The 16,949-nt window shown below is 41.9% G+C and overlaps 1 protein-coding gene across 2 annotated transcripts; it reads left to right on the top strand.

Moving 5' to 3' along the window:
• The first annotated feature begins 1,169 nt into the window (after positions 1-1,169).
• Positions 1,170-16,863, top strand: LOC146981910 (neuronal calcium sensor 1). Of its 2 annotated transcripts, none has more exons than XM_085787540.1 (10): positions 1,170-1,363; positions 2,025-2,145; positions 3,185-3,327; positions 6,503-6,527; positions 11,291-11,429; positions 13,583-13,661; positions 14,140-14,228; positions 14,307-14,384; positions 14,998-15,105; positions 15,596-16,863. In XM_085787540.1, the coding sequence occupies exons 3-9, from the start codon at positions 3,264-3,266 to the stop codon at positions 15,094-15,096; spliced, it is 573 nt and encodes a 190-aa protein (XP_085643666.1). In that variant the 5' UTR covers positions 1,170-1,363; positions 2,025-2,145; positions 3,185-3,263; the 3' UTR covers positions 15,097-15,105; positions 15,596-16,863. The 2 variants fall into 2 exon arrangements, with proteins under 2 accessions (XP_085643666.1, XP_085643667.1); XM_085787541.1 differs by having other exon boundaries at positions 1,271-1,411.
• The last annotated feature ends 86 nt before the right edge of the window (positions 16,864-16,949 follow it).

The raw sequence follows: 16,949 nt of genomic DNA on the forward strand, positions 1-16,949 counted from the left end.
CTGTGCTTCTCATTCCTATATTTGCATGGTTCCTCGGCTGGCCTTGTGCTCTCTAAATCAGTAATTATAGTTGGCTATGTTTGGATAGACTTAACCTGAATTTTGCTGGTTTGCTCTCTCAATTTGCCATCCCACTCTCACGCTTTTATTCATATTTTCTTGTGTCAGCTAGCACGATATCTGGTAATTTTTATATACTGGCAACATAAATAAATATTGCAGCTATATTTGAACTCTTTTGGAATATTTGAAAGGGGCGCTCTTACATTTTACACATGAAGATCAGTTTACTTTTTATGTAGTCCACCCTGCCTATAAAAACAGCTGTGAGTCTTTCGTGGTTCTGAATTAAGCCCTGGAGAGAAAATAACCCTTGTGATGTAATTTGAGACTAAAGATTATTCATAGAAACTGTGGGGACGATGTTTAAAAAACATAGGAAGTCAAAGTCAAACCAAAGACTATGGAGTTATGGGAATGGTGGTGTTTGTGGAGCTTCCCCTCAGGATGTGTGCATCATCCATTCTTACTGTGTTCTTTGTGTCTGTGCCTCTTGTTAGACCCTTAACTTAATTATACTAAATTGTCCTTAAATACTTACAACTAGTCAATGAATGTAGAGTAATTATTAGCCCATGTCATACAGTAAATAATTGCACAACTTATGTTCCACCATTAAGGAGGCAAACAGTCCTATGGAGAGCAATTAATTGCCAGAATTCAACATTAGGCTCGGAAATACAGCCCTTGCTCACAGCCTAATCATTTATAATAGCCTAATATAATTGCACAACATGCAAGGCTTTAAATTGATAAAACTATTCAATATAGGCTACTGTTGCAGTGATTAGCCAATAAAAGGTAAAACATCTTGTGATTTAATAATTTAAAACAGAACACTATTGATGAGCTTTTAAAACTCCCTCAGAAACGTTATCCTTTTTATTTACTTGCCGTGTTAACTTGCAGTAAATTGGGCATACATGCTAGCTAAAAGTGCCACTCCTGTCTGTGTCTGTCTCCCCCTGTCCCTAAAATGTGGGTCAAAAAGTGAGCCTGGCTGACCTAGCTCCTTCACTTTATACGAAATGACACGTGTAAATGCTCTTAAAGCATACAAAGAGCTAGTGTATGACCAATGGTACCGCGACGTCAGTGTCTCGCGGGCACGGAGCGGAGCTGGTCGGGGCCAGGAGCGACGTCACTCCCTGACGGTCGGCGGCATCAGAGCAGAGCAGACGGCCATCCGCGCAGCAGCAAGTCGCTCGCTCCGGAACTCGCTCCGACTGTTGGGCAGCGGCTTCTTTTGCTTTTAGGACCGACTCTCCTCCCTGGACGCCGACTTTCTGCCTCTGTTGCTCAGGTACACCCTGAAGTCGCTTTACATGGAAACGCTTTTATGCGTTTCAAGGTGCTTTTTCTATGTTTTTATTTTATTTTTTTTAGTCAACTAGCCACAAGAAACAGCGTGGGTACCAGACGTTGGAAGTACAATGACTAGCAAGCTTCCCGCACTGTAGCGGTTGTACTGTAGCCATAAACTGTGTGTTGCTATGGTATTGCCTGGCAACATCCAACACTGCTGTTGCGACTAAATACATGTCTCGTGTCAACAAAAAAATGAATACACGGAACCAAAACGCACTTTTACTAGTGTTAATTCAGCCTTGTGTTTATCATGAATATGTGTGTGTGCGTGCGTATTCGTTGTGTTGCTTCGTCTTAGCCACCTGTTTTCGTAAGACTTGGATAGCTGCACTTAATTTAATTTTCTTTTAATTGTGCTAATTTACAGCCTGGAACTTAAATATACTCGCCGCTGCACTTGAACCACTAACACCCCTCTCGCTCCACGCTCTGCATCGCCTGTTGGCTGCATTCAGCAGTTTTTACAGACAGTAGAAAGGTCGTTGTCTGTTTTGAGTGTTTTTCCAGTCAAGTGCTCATGCGTCTGTAGCTTTAGGTGACAGTTTTCCCTTTGTCTTTCCCTTTTGTAACTGCTCTCCCTGTGTTTATTCCCATAGTGTCTAAATAATACCCAGGACCACAAGGCTTGAGCAAACACAAGATGGTGATTACCAGCATGCCATCCTTCAGAAGGACATCGCTGGCCATGGACATGAAGAACAGATGTTTGCAGTGAAGGTGCTTAGTTTTCTATTCTGTTCCTCAGCCAGCTGCTGTGGTTAGGCATCAGTGCATGCCAATGCCAGGCCCGTGATACAAAGAAATTCCATTATCTCTCATCTCCTGTCTGCTGTGACAGAGAGGAGGAAATCACCATACCATGCTGTCGTGAGGCTAGGAAGGAGGGAGTGTTATGACTCAGAATGGAGGAGAAAAGAAAACTGTCACTCTTCAAATCCGCCTATAAGCGTGGTAGACAGCGCACATGCTTATTTTAAGAGCAAGACCAGAACCCTCTTTTGCTGTTCAGCCGGCATCTAAAATGACAGAACTACGTAGAGACCTGGCCTCTTCTTTCTTTTCATAAATTATTACTGAAACCTTTTACTTTTCCCAAAACTGTTATGTCTGTATACATTCCACCGATTAGAGCTAATGCTTTGAGTGAGAGCAAAGTGCAGTGGGGTGCATCCAAGGCAAGCTCTGTTCATTGTATTTTAGTTTACACACCTCCTTATCTCAGCTGTCAAGAGGGAGGATTCTTTTCTACAGTAACTTACCCAGAGCAATAGAGATAGTGGTGGGAAAGGAGGGGTGGGAGGAGTGAGAAGAACAGAGAATGACTGTGAGGGAGTGAGCGTGCTTAACCCAGCCTCTGAGTGACTCTTGTATCCAAGGACGAAGGTAGCAACGCATCCAAACGCCACTCTTCGCCCACGGACTGCTGTGAAGAAATGAGGTGGACACATAGGCACTCAGCAGCACTTCTATAGACTCAACAACCTGCCGGCCCCTCCTCTTAGGGCCCCTGGGGTTTTGACTCGTCTTGTCTGGAGTGCCGGGGCTGATGACTGAGCAGATCATGACCACAGCTAGAATGAACCACACAGAACGATAGGCTCGTTTTACTTGAATGGGATTTGTTTTTGTTTTCTTCCTTTTTTCTTTTTTTTAAAAAAACGATATAAACAAAAAAAAAGCAAAAGCATCTTTCTCTTGCCGCACTGGTGGCATTGCACCTAAACTGGCACACACATTTGTTGTATGTTTTTGGCAGAGGAGCAGATTGGAGAGGAGGTAGTAACAGGTGCTGCGTGCCACGGTGGATTTGGAGGTGTGGAGGGGAGCTGAAGATCATGGGTAAATCAAACAGCAAGCTCAAGCCAGAGGTGGTGGAGGAGTTGACAAGAAAAACCTACTGTGAGTACCTCATTTATTTATTTATTTATTTTTGCCTTGGAATTAGAAAGCAAATCCTGCACGAACTCTTCTCAGCTAGACTGTATTTCAAAATATTCTGTCCACAGGTAAGATGCCATATAGTATGTGGTAGGAATACCTAGCACTGATTTTATTGCTGCTGTTTTGAAATCATATTTTCCACCCACTGTTTTCCATGCAGGCTTTACAGTAAATAGCCCTGCCTGTCGAGATGTATTGGGATTCTACACCAGTTTCTCATTAACAAAAGAACAGAGCTACAACTACATGTTAGCAGGGAATATGCTCCTGTTTGATTTAAATTTGCATTTAAATGTTTTCTAGCAAACTGTAATTGGTTCAGGTCTAGCAAAAGTTGTAATCAGCGTCCTTAAGTCACGCTGTAGGGATTTATGAATATGGAGATTCTGAGTTTGTGTCAGCTAACAAGTTGAGGGTTTTAGTGATGAGGACGGGGTTTTATTTGCATTTCATGGATGCTCCATGCATATAAATATTTTATACGTATAGAGATTCATTGACAGGGTGGGATCAGAGGAGGGCATGAGCCAAACCTCAAGCCAGTCCGCAACATTGCAAGTACACAGATTCTTGTTGTTTCCCTGGACTTATCAGGACCCTGCAGACTGACAGCGTTTGCTTTTCTCACCTTGCTAGAGCCTCATAACTTCTTTGTTGGCAGTTTTCAATCAAATTTGAGCAGAGATCACGATTATAATTACCACATCATCTGCTCTGAAGACACTACATTAATCATTTGTGTGTTATTTTTGGAGCACAGTGTTGTTATTATTATTATTATTATTATTTGAGCAGTACATTGTGCAGGTGTGGGTGGGAGTTGACATCCATTGGCTGCTTAATGACAGTGTTATTTGTGTGGTGAGTCTCTCCACAGCAGAACCAAGGAAGGCAGGAAATTGCTGTGGAGGAAGATTGGGCTTCGTGCTGGGCTGGGCTGCTTGCTGCTTGTCCTTTACTCACTCCCTCTTTCTCTTTCTCCCTCTGCCTCTCTCTCTCCCTCTTACCCTTTTACCCTGTCTCTCTTGCTGTATCCCCTAATTGCCCTCTTTGAGCAGGGAATGGAATAGTATAATTAGGATCTTATCTGGTTAACATCGCTGAGAGGGGCACCAAGCTTTCTCTCCCAGCGTGATCATTCTCCCTTGTTCTCTTGTTGCTCAACTTGAGCCTCTTTCTCCTGCTCTCCCATGAGAAGCTTTGTCTGCCATTTTAGTCGACGTTTTCCTTTGGTCCTTGACAGATTGGGGACTTAGTAAATTTCTCTGGGCCTATGTGTCTTTTTGTTTCAGTGGTAGAAGAAGAAGGGATTTTTTCCCCGCTGATAATGCCTCATGTATTGACAAGAAACCAACAAGGCAAGGCAGGATCTAAGGCCTGTTTAGTTCAAAAGAATATCTGTATCTGTTGATATCTGTCTTCTGCTTTGTTGCGAGTTAGGAAAATGCTTCATGAGAAAATGATTATGGCCTTATCTTTTCAAAAACGCTTTAATGGACAAAGACAACATGAAGCCATGAAAAACCTCTGGTGTGTGCAGTGTTTAGGGAAACCTTTAGGCAAACAGTTGCAGCTCCACCTGTGTATTAGAGAGCTTAATTCAACTCAGGAATTCTCTTCCTAATGACTGCTCTGGCATCACACAGAAAGACCAGCAGTCCTGAGAAAATGTCCGCAGGATGTAAGCTAGGCCCATGTAATAATAACATGATGATTTTATAAGTTGTCAAAGCCATGAAGAGGCACACAGTGACAGACTGCAAGCTGGACGTGTTCTTAGCAGACCCTCAAGGGCCAACTGGCTGAGTGGGCCCTGCACTCTCCTGCAATTGGCTGATTGCATTATTGCCCATTGCCTCTGACTGAGTTATGTAATAATAAAAAGAAATTATTAAATCATAGCCATGGTAAATTGCCTGAATTTTTGACTACATTGACTTTTGAGGCCAATTTAATGGTAGCTTGGCTTGGCTGACAGTCGCGAGATTGACCCTGACATTTATTGCCCAGGAAAGGGTCACATGATGAGTTTTCTTGGTGAAATGCTGAGCGGAACAAATTGAGGTTGAGATATGTGCAGGCGAAAGCTACTTGACCTGGCCTCCTTATTGATAGCCTCTGTGTTATTCTGCTCCAGTGCTGCACTAGTCTCATTATGGAATGCCTTCAGTAAGTCTCAAGGTAAAGAGATTACAAAAAGTTACACTAACCCTTGACATAAGTATATTTTGGGTACAACCAGTCTCCTACAATGTGAGGGTGTCGAATGATGATGATTTGATCTGCCAGAAATGTTGCAATGTTATTTGTGGCAAGTGGATGTCTATGCCTGGAAATCATTGTTTACTTTGATTTCCCAGGTTGTATACCGCTTGTATTACTTATTCTGGTCTGAGTTTTTCAAGGTTAAACATTACTGTAGAGAAAATTATCGATTAACTAAGTAGCTATTTGTTCTGTTTTTAAGCCGTTTGCTTTGCCTCATGCCTAGCACAAGACGTAACAGACAACATCTATCATCAGACCTCCAGCGACATGAATTCAGAATCTCTCTCAAAGGAAAGCCTGTTTAAACTAATGCTATTGGTTTTCAGACCTTGTTTTCATTAGTAACCTCGGGGGCCAAGAGGCCTAAAATTGCCTGAGTTACTTGAGAGAAAGAAGAGACAAGGGAAAGCCATGAGGGATTGGTTGATTAGATACTGGCAGATAATGGTGTTGTGTGGGCATGATAACACGTCCCACCTCCTAAACTCTTGTCTTTCTTAGATCTGCGGCTGACCTTCATTCCTTCAGCCTTGTTTGTCTTTTCCGTGGCTCCCTGGGGTTCACTCCCACTTGTCCTTTACTCTGCCGGCCAGGAGAAGTGATTATTCATCTCCTCTGATATAGTATACTGGAACTGATGAGTTCTACACTCCACTAAACATGGCTATTTTCCAATAAGTGCATGTTGACACTGTTGAATATTTTTGGTTAAGTCAGAAGATTTGTGTAAGAAGGGATTGGGCCAAGATGATTAACGATGCTACTACTTGGCTGCTTTGTCGTATCTAACAGCCAGATACTTTTTTTTCTAGGGCAACCAAAGTTCTTTTTCCAAACTAATGTTACTCTTTTATTTCTCTTTCAGTTACGGAGAAAGAGGTACAGCAGTGGTAAGTGTTTGCATTCATTTTTAATGAAAATGTTGTATTCCTAATGTGAGGATGGTCATATATTTGCAGTTGTGTCTTTTTGAGCAGATCTCACAGGAGTCAGATCTTATCTTGATGCTCTTGCAAAAGCCAAATTGATGTATATTTTTCTTGAGTCCACCAATTGTATTTACAGTTGATTTGAAGCCATCTTCCTCACACTACCCTGAAGACAGACACCATCTGAAAATAGAATGACTTTGAAGCCTTAGTGAGGCTGAGTGACTTTGGAGGCTGATAACACTGATACAAACATTTCCATGATGCGTTCCCCAACAACCTTTTTGCTCTGTTTGCAAAAAGGGATGTCTGATAACAGGAGAGTGGCGGGGGCACAAGGTTATTCACTCGCAGGCACTTAATGACTACATGGCCGCAAAGCCTCCACAAGGTTGCAGATTAGTAATCCTCTCCCTGTCAGATCCTCTGCCTCTCTACCTAGTCAGTGTGACCTGCACCAGCCTTTATCTGTCTCAGCCTGTGCTCAACAGTGTTGTAACATGTACTTACGTATGTCCAAATGAAGGTATCTGTGAAACAGGAGACACCTTAGGCCAGGATGAGTCTCATTGCTCTGTTGAGAGTGGTCATTACTGTTGAGGTGTGATTTTCCTGAACGTCTCTCTCTGAAGGGGGATTGATAGACAATGCATCTTCACTATAGAGATGATTCAAGCATGAGCACAGTCATCGCTTTTGTTTGCTGCGTGCTGCTGTTGGGCTATTGTTTCTCTGGATATGAAAAACAAAGAATAGTGTACATCAGAAGAGGGAGCACTGTAATAAAGTGATCACTCTTCCATGTTCACACTTCAGTTCTCCTGCTTTTGGTTTTGCATTTCACGACCTAATTCGGCATGCATGAAAAGAGATCTGCCTCAAGAGCTCGATGCCGTTCATGTCCCCCGTTAGGGAGTTTATGGGGGGGAAGGAGCCACAGTGCAGTCACAGCCACACACAGTAGCAGCAGCAGCAGCAGTAGCAGAAGCAGCAGCATTAGCTATCACTGGGCATTGGCAGGTCCAAAGCCTCCAAGCTGGCCTGTCTCTCGGGCTGCCTGAGTGCACTGGGGCGGAATACCCACCCCACCACCGCGCTTAAACCTCCACCCCTCGGCTGTGCAGCCAGCTAGCTCACCATCACTCTCGCTGTCTTTCACAGGAAAGTTTGCATGAGTCCTCACTTGGAGATCAGCAGCAATCAACACGGCTGAGTGTGAGGGATGAGAGGGAATTTTACCAGGGGAAATGCCAGATGGCGTGTAATTAGAGCACAGGCACAGACACAGAAGAATTAGCAGGGTTAGATAAATGCCTGTGTTGTGCATTAAATTTGTTCCCCTTTCTAATTCCCCTCAAAGGGAACATCATTAGTATGCCTGAGGCTCACCTGAAATCAATAACAAAATGCCATAGTGCAGTAATGTTCCTGCCAGCTAGGCAGGAGCAAGAGAATCATCCTGCACAACTCTTTAGCGAGCCACCATGGTAGATGCCAAGGAGCAGGAGCCAGTGCCAGTAATAAATACTTTATCTTTATGCTGGCTCCCCGGTGGGGTCTGATGCACAATGTCATGTCTGCTGTGTCCCTGCAAGTTACAGCGTCTAGTTGCATTGTTACACTACTTCACATGCAGTCTGTCTGTGTATGTGTCTTAGCACCAGCGTCACCATGTCAGATTTCTTGTACATGATGTGCTCCTTGTAAATGAAAGTGATTGTCTCGATGAGTGATGAATAGCTGACACTGAGGAAACATGTATACACACTGGTACATTGCTTACTGTGTCTGTTTTGCAAGTGTGTGTGTGTGTGTGTGCGCGTGTGCGCGCGTACTGCTTATGTAACTGCACTGCTAATATGTTAAATGTAGTAGGAAGCCAAATATGGACAGGCCATGCTCTTTCAAGCTAATTCATGTGATCAGGAGGGGGAATATAACAGCAACAGTATTTTAGGCAAGACATCTCAAAACTCAAAGTGTATATTGAACATTCTTACAAGTCTGACCATCCAGAACTTTTGAAGTTAATATTTGAGAGCTTAAACATAGCAGCTAACATTAGTTGTTCTTAATCATAATAATATAAAAAGGTTTTGTTTTTTATATGAACCACTTTTTTTTTTTTTTTTTAACGATTTTTTTTCGATTTCTAACGAAGACATCCAGGGAACATTTTACAGCGTAAAATTGAAAAAACAAAAACAAACCACTAATACTAGCCTATCACCAAAAATTTAGGATTTCATACATGATGGCTCGTTCACAGATCTTGCGTATGTGTGTGAAAAAAAAACTGTTGTGGCACCAGAGGGAGCTGTTTCAAATCTGATAAACTGCCTTAAGCAATGTCAACTGAATCAGTGTCACTTCAGGCTGAAGAAAAAGAAAAAAAATCTGCAGGCACAGAGTAGAGTAAAGAATTGATTTAACCAAACCCTCTTAAACACACCGCTAATCTGTGCTTGGGGCAGGCGGTTTGAGGCTACAGCTGCTGTTACTGTAGCATGACACACCCAATCCTCTAACACAACTGTCAAATGTATATAATAAATGTGTCTTGATGACAATTAACATAACCATGAAAGGATTTGTCATCCTACTGTCATCAGAGAGAGAGCAACAAAGACACTCTTGCTTTGGAAGCTCTTTCTCTCTGTCTCTTTTGGTTATGCCACACATGCCAGTCTATCAGGTGCCCTGGGCAATGTAACAGCTAGTTACAGAAAAGAAACCTCTCTTCAGCCGTCCTCAGGCTGGGGACCAGGGGGGGCAGGGGCACCTAAAGTGAGCTAGTATTGCACTTTCATTAAGTTGAGTGACTCATGAGTAACAGATTTAAATAAGTGGTCCAAATCAAAGCAGCAGAGGCTGATATATCCTTTTAACATTTTGGCCTCTACATTTCCCATAATGCAACACAGAGTGCCTTTAATTAGACTGTGCTGCCTCCTAAATACCCACTCATTTCAATCTCCAAAACTCCAATGTGTAACACAGGCCTTTTTTTTCAGACTTGGGAAAGATGTATTTCCTCAGTGTAGAGCTGTAGTTAAAAATAGATACAGGCCTCAGCCTCACTGGGTCTGCATCAGGGTGTGTGGACCACATTTTGTATGTGGTCTGTTTTGTTAATTAAACTAGTCAATATTTATGCAAACTCCAATCAAAAATGTAATGTCATACTGCAATGCCTGCTTTACATAAACTCTAATATCAGTGTATCTGTAATGCAGTAAGCAGACATCAGTAAAGGAGTACCAATTTAATTCAATTTGTCCATTCACCCATTAGCTGGATTACTGATTCTATAAGTATGTTACACAGCTGGAGGTTAGGTGGTGCACTGATCACAGGGTTGATATATAGAGACAAGCTGGGGTGGGTAGTTTGAAGTCGCCAGTTAAACTGACCCACATATCGTTGAGCTGTGAAAGGAAGCCAGAGCAAACCCGCTCAAACACAGGGAGAACATGCAGACCCCACAAAGAGAGACACAGGCTAGTCAGCAAGTTCAAACCCAGAACCTTTGTAGTTTGTTTGAGATGCATTGAAATTGTAAACTGTATACAGTACATATATAATTTATACAGTATGTTGCAGTATCATTCAGACTTTTATACTGGTTTCCCATTCCAGATATACAATATTCCATAGTTGCACTCTAAAAATGACTAAAGAATTCAGGTGAAATGGGTCGGCTCTGGATTATGATATGCTTTGTGTGTTCTGTACTTTGAATACCAATTAGGTTGTATTCTGCATTATGGAGAGCCAGGCTTTCATTTTCCTGCATATCTCCAGATAATTCAAATGTGAGAATTACATGGTTCTGCTCTCTTCTTGTTTCTCTTCTCGCTGAACTTTTTCCCAGCTGCTCCTCAAAGCGTCTCTCCATCTCTTTGACTATATGGAGCTGGCTTCATTATCTCCCAGGCAGATTAAAAGTAAAGAGTTTAAGAGAAGTGAGGAGCCAGAGAGTGTTAGTGGAAAAGATCTTTCCTGACCTTCATTCTTCATCAGAACACTCTCTGTGGCCTTAATTACAGCCTTGGCTTATTTTGAACAGATTTAACTGAATCACAGACGAACATGCAGAGCTCCCTCGTGTGAACTTGCGTCATTTTTGCTGTTGATCAAGAGCAAGAGCTTTTTTTCCCGATGCTTTTCATAACTGGAGTGGGTTATTATTTCCTCCACTTACTTTTCATGTAGAATTTATTTTTGTAAAGGCTAATGCTGTCTTCCTTAATCCCTGACCTGTTATTGTTTCGATACACTGAGGCTGCTGTGTTCCTTTATGAAGACATACAAGGAAACTACCTACCTTTGAGTGACTGCGCTTGAAATTGCTCATGAAATGTTTCTATATATAGTTCTAATAGAGATGTTAAGTCGCTCTCTAGATATGTCATTTCCAGGGGGCGAGAGGAAGCTCTTAGACTTATCTATCAGCTACGCATATTATCAAAGAGGACTAGAGAGTAATTTGATTAGAGTTAACCACTCTGGGCTTGCTATTGGATTAAGGCGATCGTCTTATCTGTGAATGAGACAAATGGCTTTGCGCTCTACCTTTTTTTGATCTAGCATAGTCAACTGAGTCAGTAGTGCCATTTCTGTAAGTGAGAATGAAGTTTTTTCTGTCTACCATATTTAATAATGTATTCTCATTGTATTATGAACTGCAATATTTTAACCCTCAATGTCTCTTTATTTTCTAGGTACAAAGGCTTCATTAAAGATTGTCCAAGTGGGCAGCTCGATGCCGTTGGTTTCCAGAAGATATATAAGCAGTTCTTTCCTTTTGGAGATCCCACGAAGTTTGCCTCATTTGTCTTCAATGTTTTTGATGAAAATAAGGTTTGTATTTAGATTATGTATGTGTTCAGTCAGTGTCCTTTGTTATTTTACAATGGCAGAGAAATAGCTTTGGACTGGCTTTGTGTCTGGTATTGCCACACCACAAGTGAAGTTATGTTAAGTTATGTGAAGTTATATTGTAAGGAATCGTGTTTGAGGGGAAAGCTCATCTACAGGGTGTTAGTTCGGGTCAAGTCAGTTTGTGACAGCAGTTCATTCTTTCTGACCAGCCAGAGGTTTCCCTGAATTAAAATGGCAATATAGTGTAGAAATCCTATTCATTGAGCTGCTTCTTATTCCAGGGCCCTTTTAGAAGGTTATTCAAACTCCTTTTGAATGGATGCCATTCGTTTTGGATGGTGAAATTGATTAAAATTCCAGCCCAAAGCTACTGAAAATATAGAGTACAGTAAGAATGTCATTATTTGCAGTTGGAAATTTCATGTTCACTGTACTTTGTACTTTTTGTATCATGTGGAATGAGGGCCCTGCTTATGTTCTTTGTATTTTCATTCTTCTTTCTAATCCTTCTACAAATAGAGTTCTGATATACAGTGTGTATGTATGTATATATATATATATATATATACACACACACACACACACATTTTACATTATTTTTAACATATTGGAGGACCTTGATAGCAAAACACTACATTCACCTTCTGTAATCACATTGGGCATTATCAGTCAATATTTCAACAACTCATTATTCTGTCTTCTAAAACATTTACTTAGTAAAGAAATGAAGATCAGTTGATCATCAATAACATAAAAATATCAGCCTTAGTTTTGTGTTGGAAATCTTTTGTCAAGGTTGAGCTGTGCTGTGCATTTTTATTTATGTTATTATTACTGTCCTTGTTATGAGGAATCATCCTCTAAGGATTTTAGGATAGGATGATAAAGCAAGTTTTTCAGTAAGCTTTGTCTGGAATAATCCACCTCATTGCAGATGCAGAAGATTATTCAATATGTGTTTACGGAGACAAACTGTGGATGATCAGCTCCTGGGATGTCGGGGAACCCCTGAGGGTTTATTGACTTCAGTTAAGAAGCTTTGTGTCAGGGAAGATCAGAAAACCCCTGTGTCTAATGTTAATCTACGACCTTCATTAGCGTTGGGCACCCCATAGTTAGAGAATGCATTGATCTTAACAGGTTTTATGACTTATGTCATCAGCAATGCCACGACTTCAGCATTGTCTGGCTGGTCAGATGTCTGGTAGAGATAAAGTCAGTTGACCCCAGGGCCATAAGGAATGCTTGGCTTTTCTTCTGCTGTGGCTGGACTCAGAGTGGTTACAGGTGGGCTGCTGCTGTAGCAGACTGTGATGCAACACAGCGGTAGCTCGTGAGAATATGAATTGACCAAAGCCTTAAGGCTGCACTACCAGCTGATTTATATGCATTGCTTGTTGTCTACAAGTTGCTGTTTTTACTCTGAATCTGAACAGTATTTCTTTCATGCAGCGATGCAATTTGATTTGAGCCTTGTGCCATTGCTTCAGGCTGGAGGTCATAACTTGATGAGCTGGTCTGAATCACTTCGGTTTGAGCCTGTCCCAGCTTTCGTTTTATATTTGATGACCATCCATGTTAGCAGATGTTTCTCTCTGCTGCACTAAGTGTGGTCTCACAGCGGACCGCCGAAGGCCACAGCTTTGGGAGGTTAATTGGAAATTTGCCTCTGTGGTTAGATTCAATGCATGGGACTCTAACAAAGCTAAGAGGACGGAAATGTCACAGTGGATTATTTTCTACCTTGTTAGACATATTTATCTGCCAAGCCCATTCACGATGTGAAATCATCGGCAAAAAATATGAAACAACTTTGTCCCAAATATACAACAGGCTGTATGCTTGTGTGCTGTAACTTTTAGACTTGGAGCCGGTAGCATCCATCTTACTAATGACCAGCGGTGACATATTTCTGCCTCAGGAGAGAGCCAGGTGCAGGGCAAAAAATAGCAGCTGACTTGGAGCAAACGTCTGGCCCCGTTTTCAGGAGAATACAGCAAGGACATCATGAAAGAACAGCAAGGAGTTCATGAAAGTACAGCCACAGCAAATGAAGTAAAATGCTCATCTTGTCTCCTGGTCTCTCTCTCTCTCTTTCCTTCTCTCCCTGTTTCCCTGTTGTCGCTCCGTAGGATGGACGCATCGAGTTCTCTGAGTTCATCCAGGCCTTGTCAGTGACCTCTCGGGGGACTCTGGATGAAAAGCTGAGATGTAAGATGAAGTACCCTCCTCCCCTCTTGTTGACATTCAAATAGCAGGATTTAGGCTTGACTGCCGCGGATTGCATATGAAAAAGATGGAGATGCAAGCTGCAGGTCATGACCAAACCTCTTGAAATCAGATCAGCCTAGAACAACCTAAACTTTAACTGTAAACATTAATTTAAAATCTGTAACAAAGTATGAATGTTATTTATATGCAGAATTACCACGACAGCCTTTTGAACTGGGAAGCCACCATGAGAGGCTGTCTCTTCTCAGTTTTCACCATTTTCCAGACATGGAACACTTATGTGCTCTGTAATCCATGAAACATGAACCGTGTATTTAATATAATCTTTTATTTTACATTTTGAGGCGACAGTAGCCTTCTGATCTCCGTATGAGCTCACCTTCCAAAAAATAAAAGGTTGTGAATCTCCTCTTTGCCGCAGTAAAACCCATATAGTTTAACATCTTTCTCTACACAGGGGCTTTTAAATTATATGACCTTGATAACGACGGCTACATTACCCGTGATGAGATGTTGAACATCGTAGATGCCATATACCAGATGGTGGTAAGTTTTATGAAACTTTAAAAGTTTAAACCTGTATTTTTATTTAATAGTACAACGTGTGATAATGTGATGTCTTAGGGGAACACTGTGGAGCTTCCTGAGGAGGAGAACACGCCAGAGAAGCGAGTGGACCGTATTTTTGCGATGATGGACAAGGTTAGATTTGCAATATAGAAGTACTGTCAAAAAATGGAAGTGATAAAATAGATAGTAATGCATGCATCAGTCAACAACTGGATGTTACATATAGTGTAAAACCTACAGTAACTGTATCTGATGCTGCAGTGCAGTAATGATCCTTAGTTTACCATCAAGAGGACTTAATCTGCTTTTCTTGCCACCCTGGGGGCTTTGACATGGAGACTGTTAGGCTGAGATCTTTTAGTCTTCGCGACCACAGCCTCAATAACACTGCCTGCAGTCTATAAACATCATATATAGTGTCCTCCACCGGTAGCCCTTGGCGATTTGCCCGCTCCCTCAGCCCCAAGACTTTCATCTCTCACTCTCAAAGATGAGATGTAGCCTGCATGAGCACGTTAGTGCCAAGATCGGCCCATTGGTCTAGTTTTGCAGTGCAGCAGCATTTAATGATTTGTATTGGCAGAGTGGCTACCATCCAAGAGCATTGGACCAAAGATCAGTCCAACAGCATAGACCAGGGAGTAGCATGATTTAGCTTAAGAGCCTCTTTTGCCCCCTTCTGGTAACTGTGTGTTAAAGCATGAGCAGGCTCCAGCTTCATTTTGCCTCATGTTGTTCCCCTCAGAATGCAGATGGGAAGCTGACTCTGCAGGAATTTCAGGAGGGCTCCAAGGCAGACCCCTCTATTGTTCAGGCTTTATCACTCTACGATGGACTTGTGTAGGAATGTAAGGTGAGTGGGGTATTAATGAGCTAGTTCCTGCATACTTCTCCGCCTGGGTGATTTTTCAATCCCAGGTCATACTTCAGCTCAAAGATAACACTGTGAAATTCTTATTACATCAAAGCGAAAAAGAACAAGCAAGTAAATTTACTCTGTTGGCTGTAACCAAAAAGGAGGAAGCCACTTTTCTGCTCTCAGTTTGTTCTTATGAATAATTCAAATGTCCCACTTGTTTGCTGGCAATCAAATAGTCTTGCAGTCCTGAGTGAAGAGCGAGGCAGCCCTCTCCACTCAGTGCCTATTGTAATGCATCAGCCGCTGCCAGTTGTTGCTGACATCCTGTTCAGCGTTTTATCAGCTGCGAAGCGAGCTGGCAGAGACATACAGTATTTTAGTCCTCTGTGCAGTGGTTGCCGTGCATGCTCCGAGCACATCCCAGGTTTATGACGCCTCTTAGTGTCTTCTGTTCAACTGGTGATCACTCTCACAACCTCCTCAGATGGATCCGACTCAGCGTCCTCCTGCGCGTTACACGCCAATCCAGCACCATCACACCTGTAACGGGGGAGGAGGCCACATTTAAACCCGCTTACCCAGACGTGGACTGCAAACCTTTGTCGCACGACCCTCACGGCATCTGTGTCAAGTAGCTGTTTGTCTACATTTTCCACTAAGGATCTCGAAGAAAAATATATCCTCTGATGTGACCGAGAAATTCAAACATGTCAGCAAAACCCTCAGTCATTTATCTGTGCTTCTACAGCTATGTGGCACCGCGTACACCCTTGAGTGTTGTGGACTGTGTACAAGCATTTATGCAAGCGCAGGACTGTGGTTTCCCCCACGGACTGGAATCGAAATCCCCCCGGAGATGTTAGTGTGTGCGTCTTGTTCACAAACTGTAAACCAGGGCAAACTGCTCAGAGGAACTGTGCTGCTACTTAATCACCACATGGAGAGACTCTAACCCTGGAAAAAAACCTGGAAAAATGTATTACAAGGTGAACACTAGCTTAAAAGCAGTGTAGTGTACATTGTATAATGTAAATATAATGGTAATTTATTTTCTGCTTTGCTGCATTTATGGGAATTTCCTCATAAATATGGAATGAAGTTTTATTTTTTATCAAAAGTGTTGAAACGTATTGCACTGTATTTTTCATTATTATTGTGGGATTGTTTATTTTCTCACATTCTGAAGTTTCCTTTTCCTGAGAAAACAGGGTTTTTATTTAAAGAAGAGTGTTGAAGAGGGAGGGAGGGGGGGCTTTTCTATAGATTATTTTACTATGTTTGCAGTCTGTGCATCCTATTGTGTTTTCACCTCCCCGTTAAGCAGGAGCGTCTGGTGTCTGCAGTGTTGCACAGCCACATCCTGAACTACATGACCAAGCAACACGCCACATTCTCACAGTTTACATCTGAATTGAGGCTCATTATTTCTTTTGAGAGCATCGCACACCACCCTCAGCACACACACAAAGCCCCGGTCATTGAGAGGCACAAACAGACATCAACTCTGGTTGTAAAAGCTTTTGCGAGCGCTGTGGTTGCAATTGTCTACTTTGTATTTATCCCGTGTGAGGCCAGAGCATGTGATGATGCCTTCTTTTCATTCTTGGATTATTTTAGTTAGAGCATTAAGATGTTTTATCGGCTTCACTGATTTTATGCCTTATGCAAATGATAATTTACAAAATGATAAATGTCATTTACCTGTTGATTAAAAGTATAAGAGCACAGAATAAAATGCATTTAAGTGGCTAACTTTTCTATCACTGTATTTTCAGTCTGAAAAAATGTTTAATTTTATACATGTTTTTTTTTTTTTTTCATCATTTCAGGAGCTGCTT

This window comes from Trachurus japonicus, chromosome 9 (genome assembly GCF_045865225.1).
Source record: "Trachurus japonicus isolate A0001 chromosome 9, Traja_1.0".
NCBI classification, from domain to species: Eukaryota; Metazoa; Chordata; class Actinopteri; order Carangiformes; family Carangidae; genus Trachurus; species Trachurus japonicus.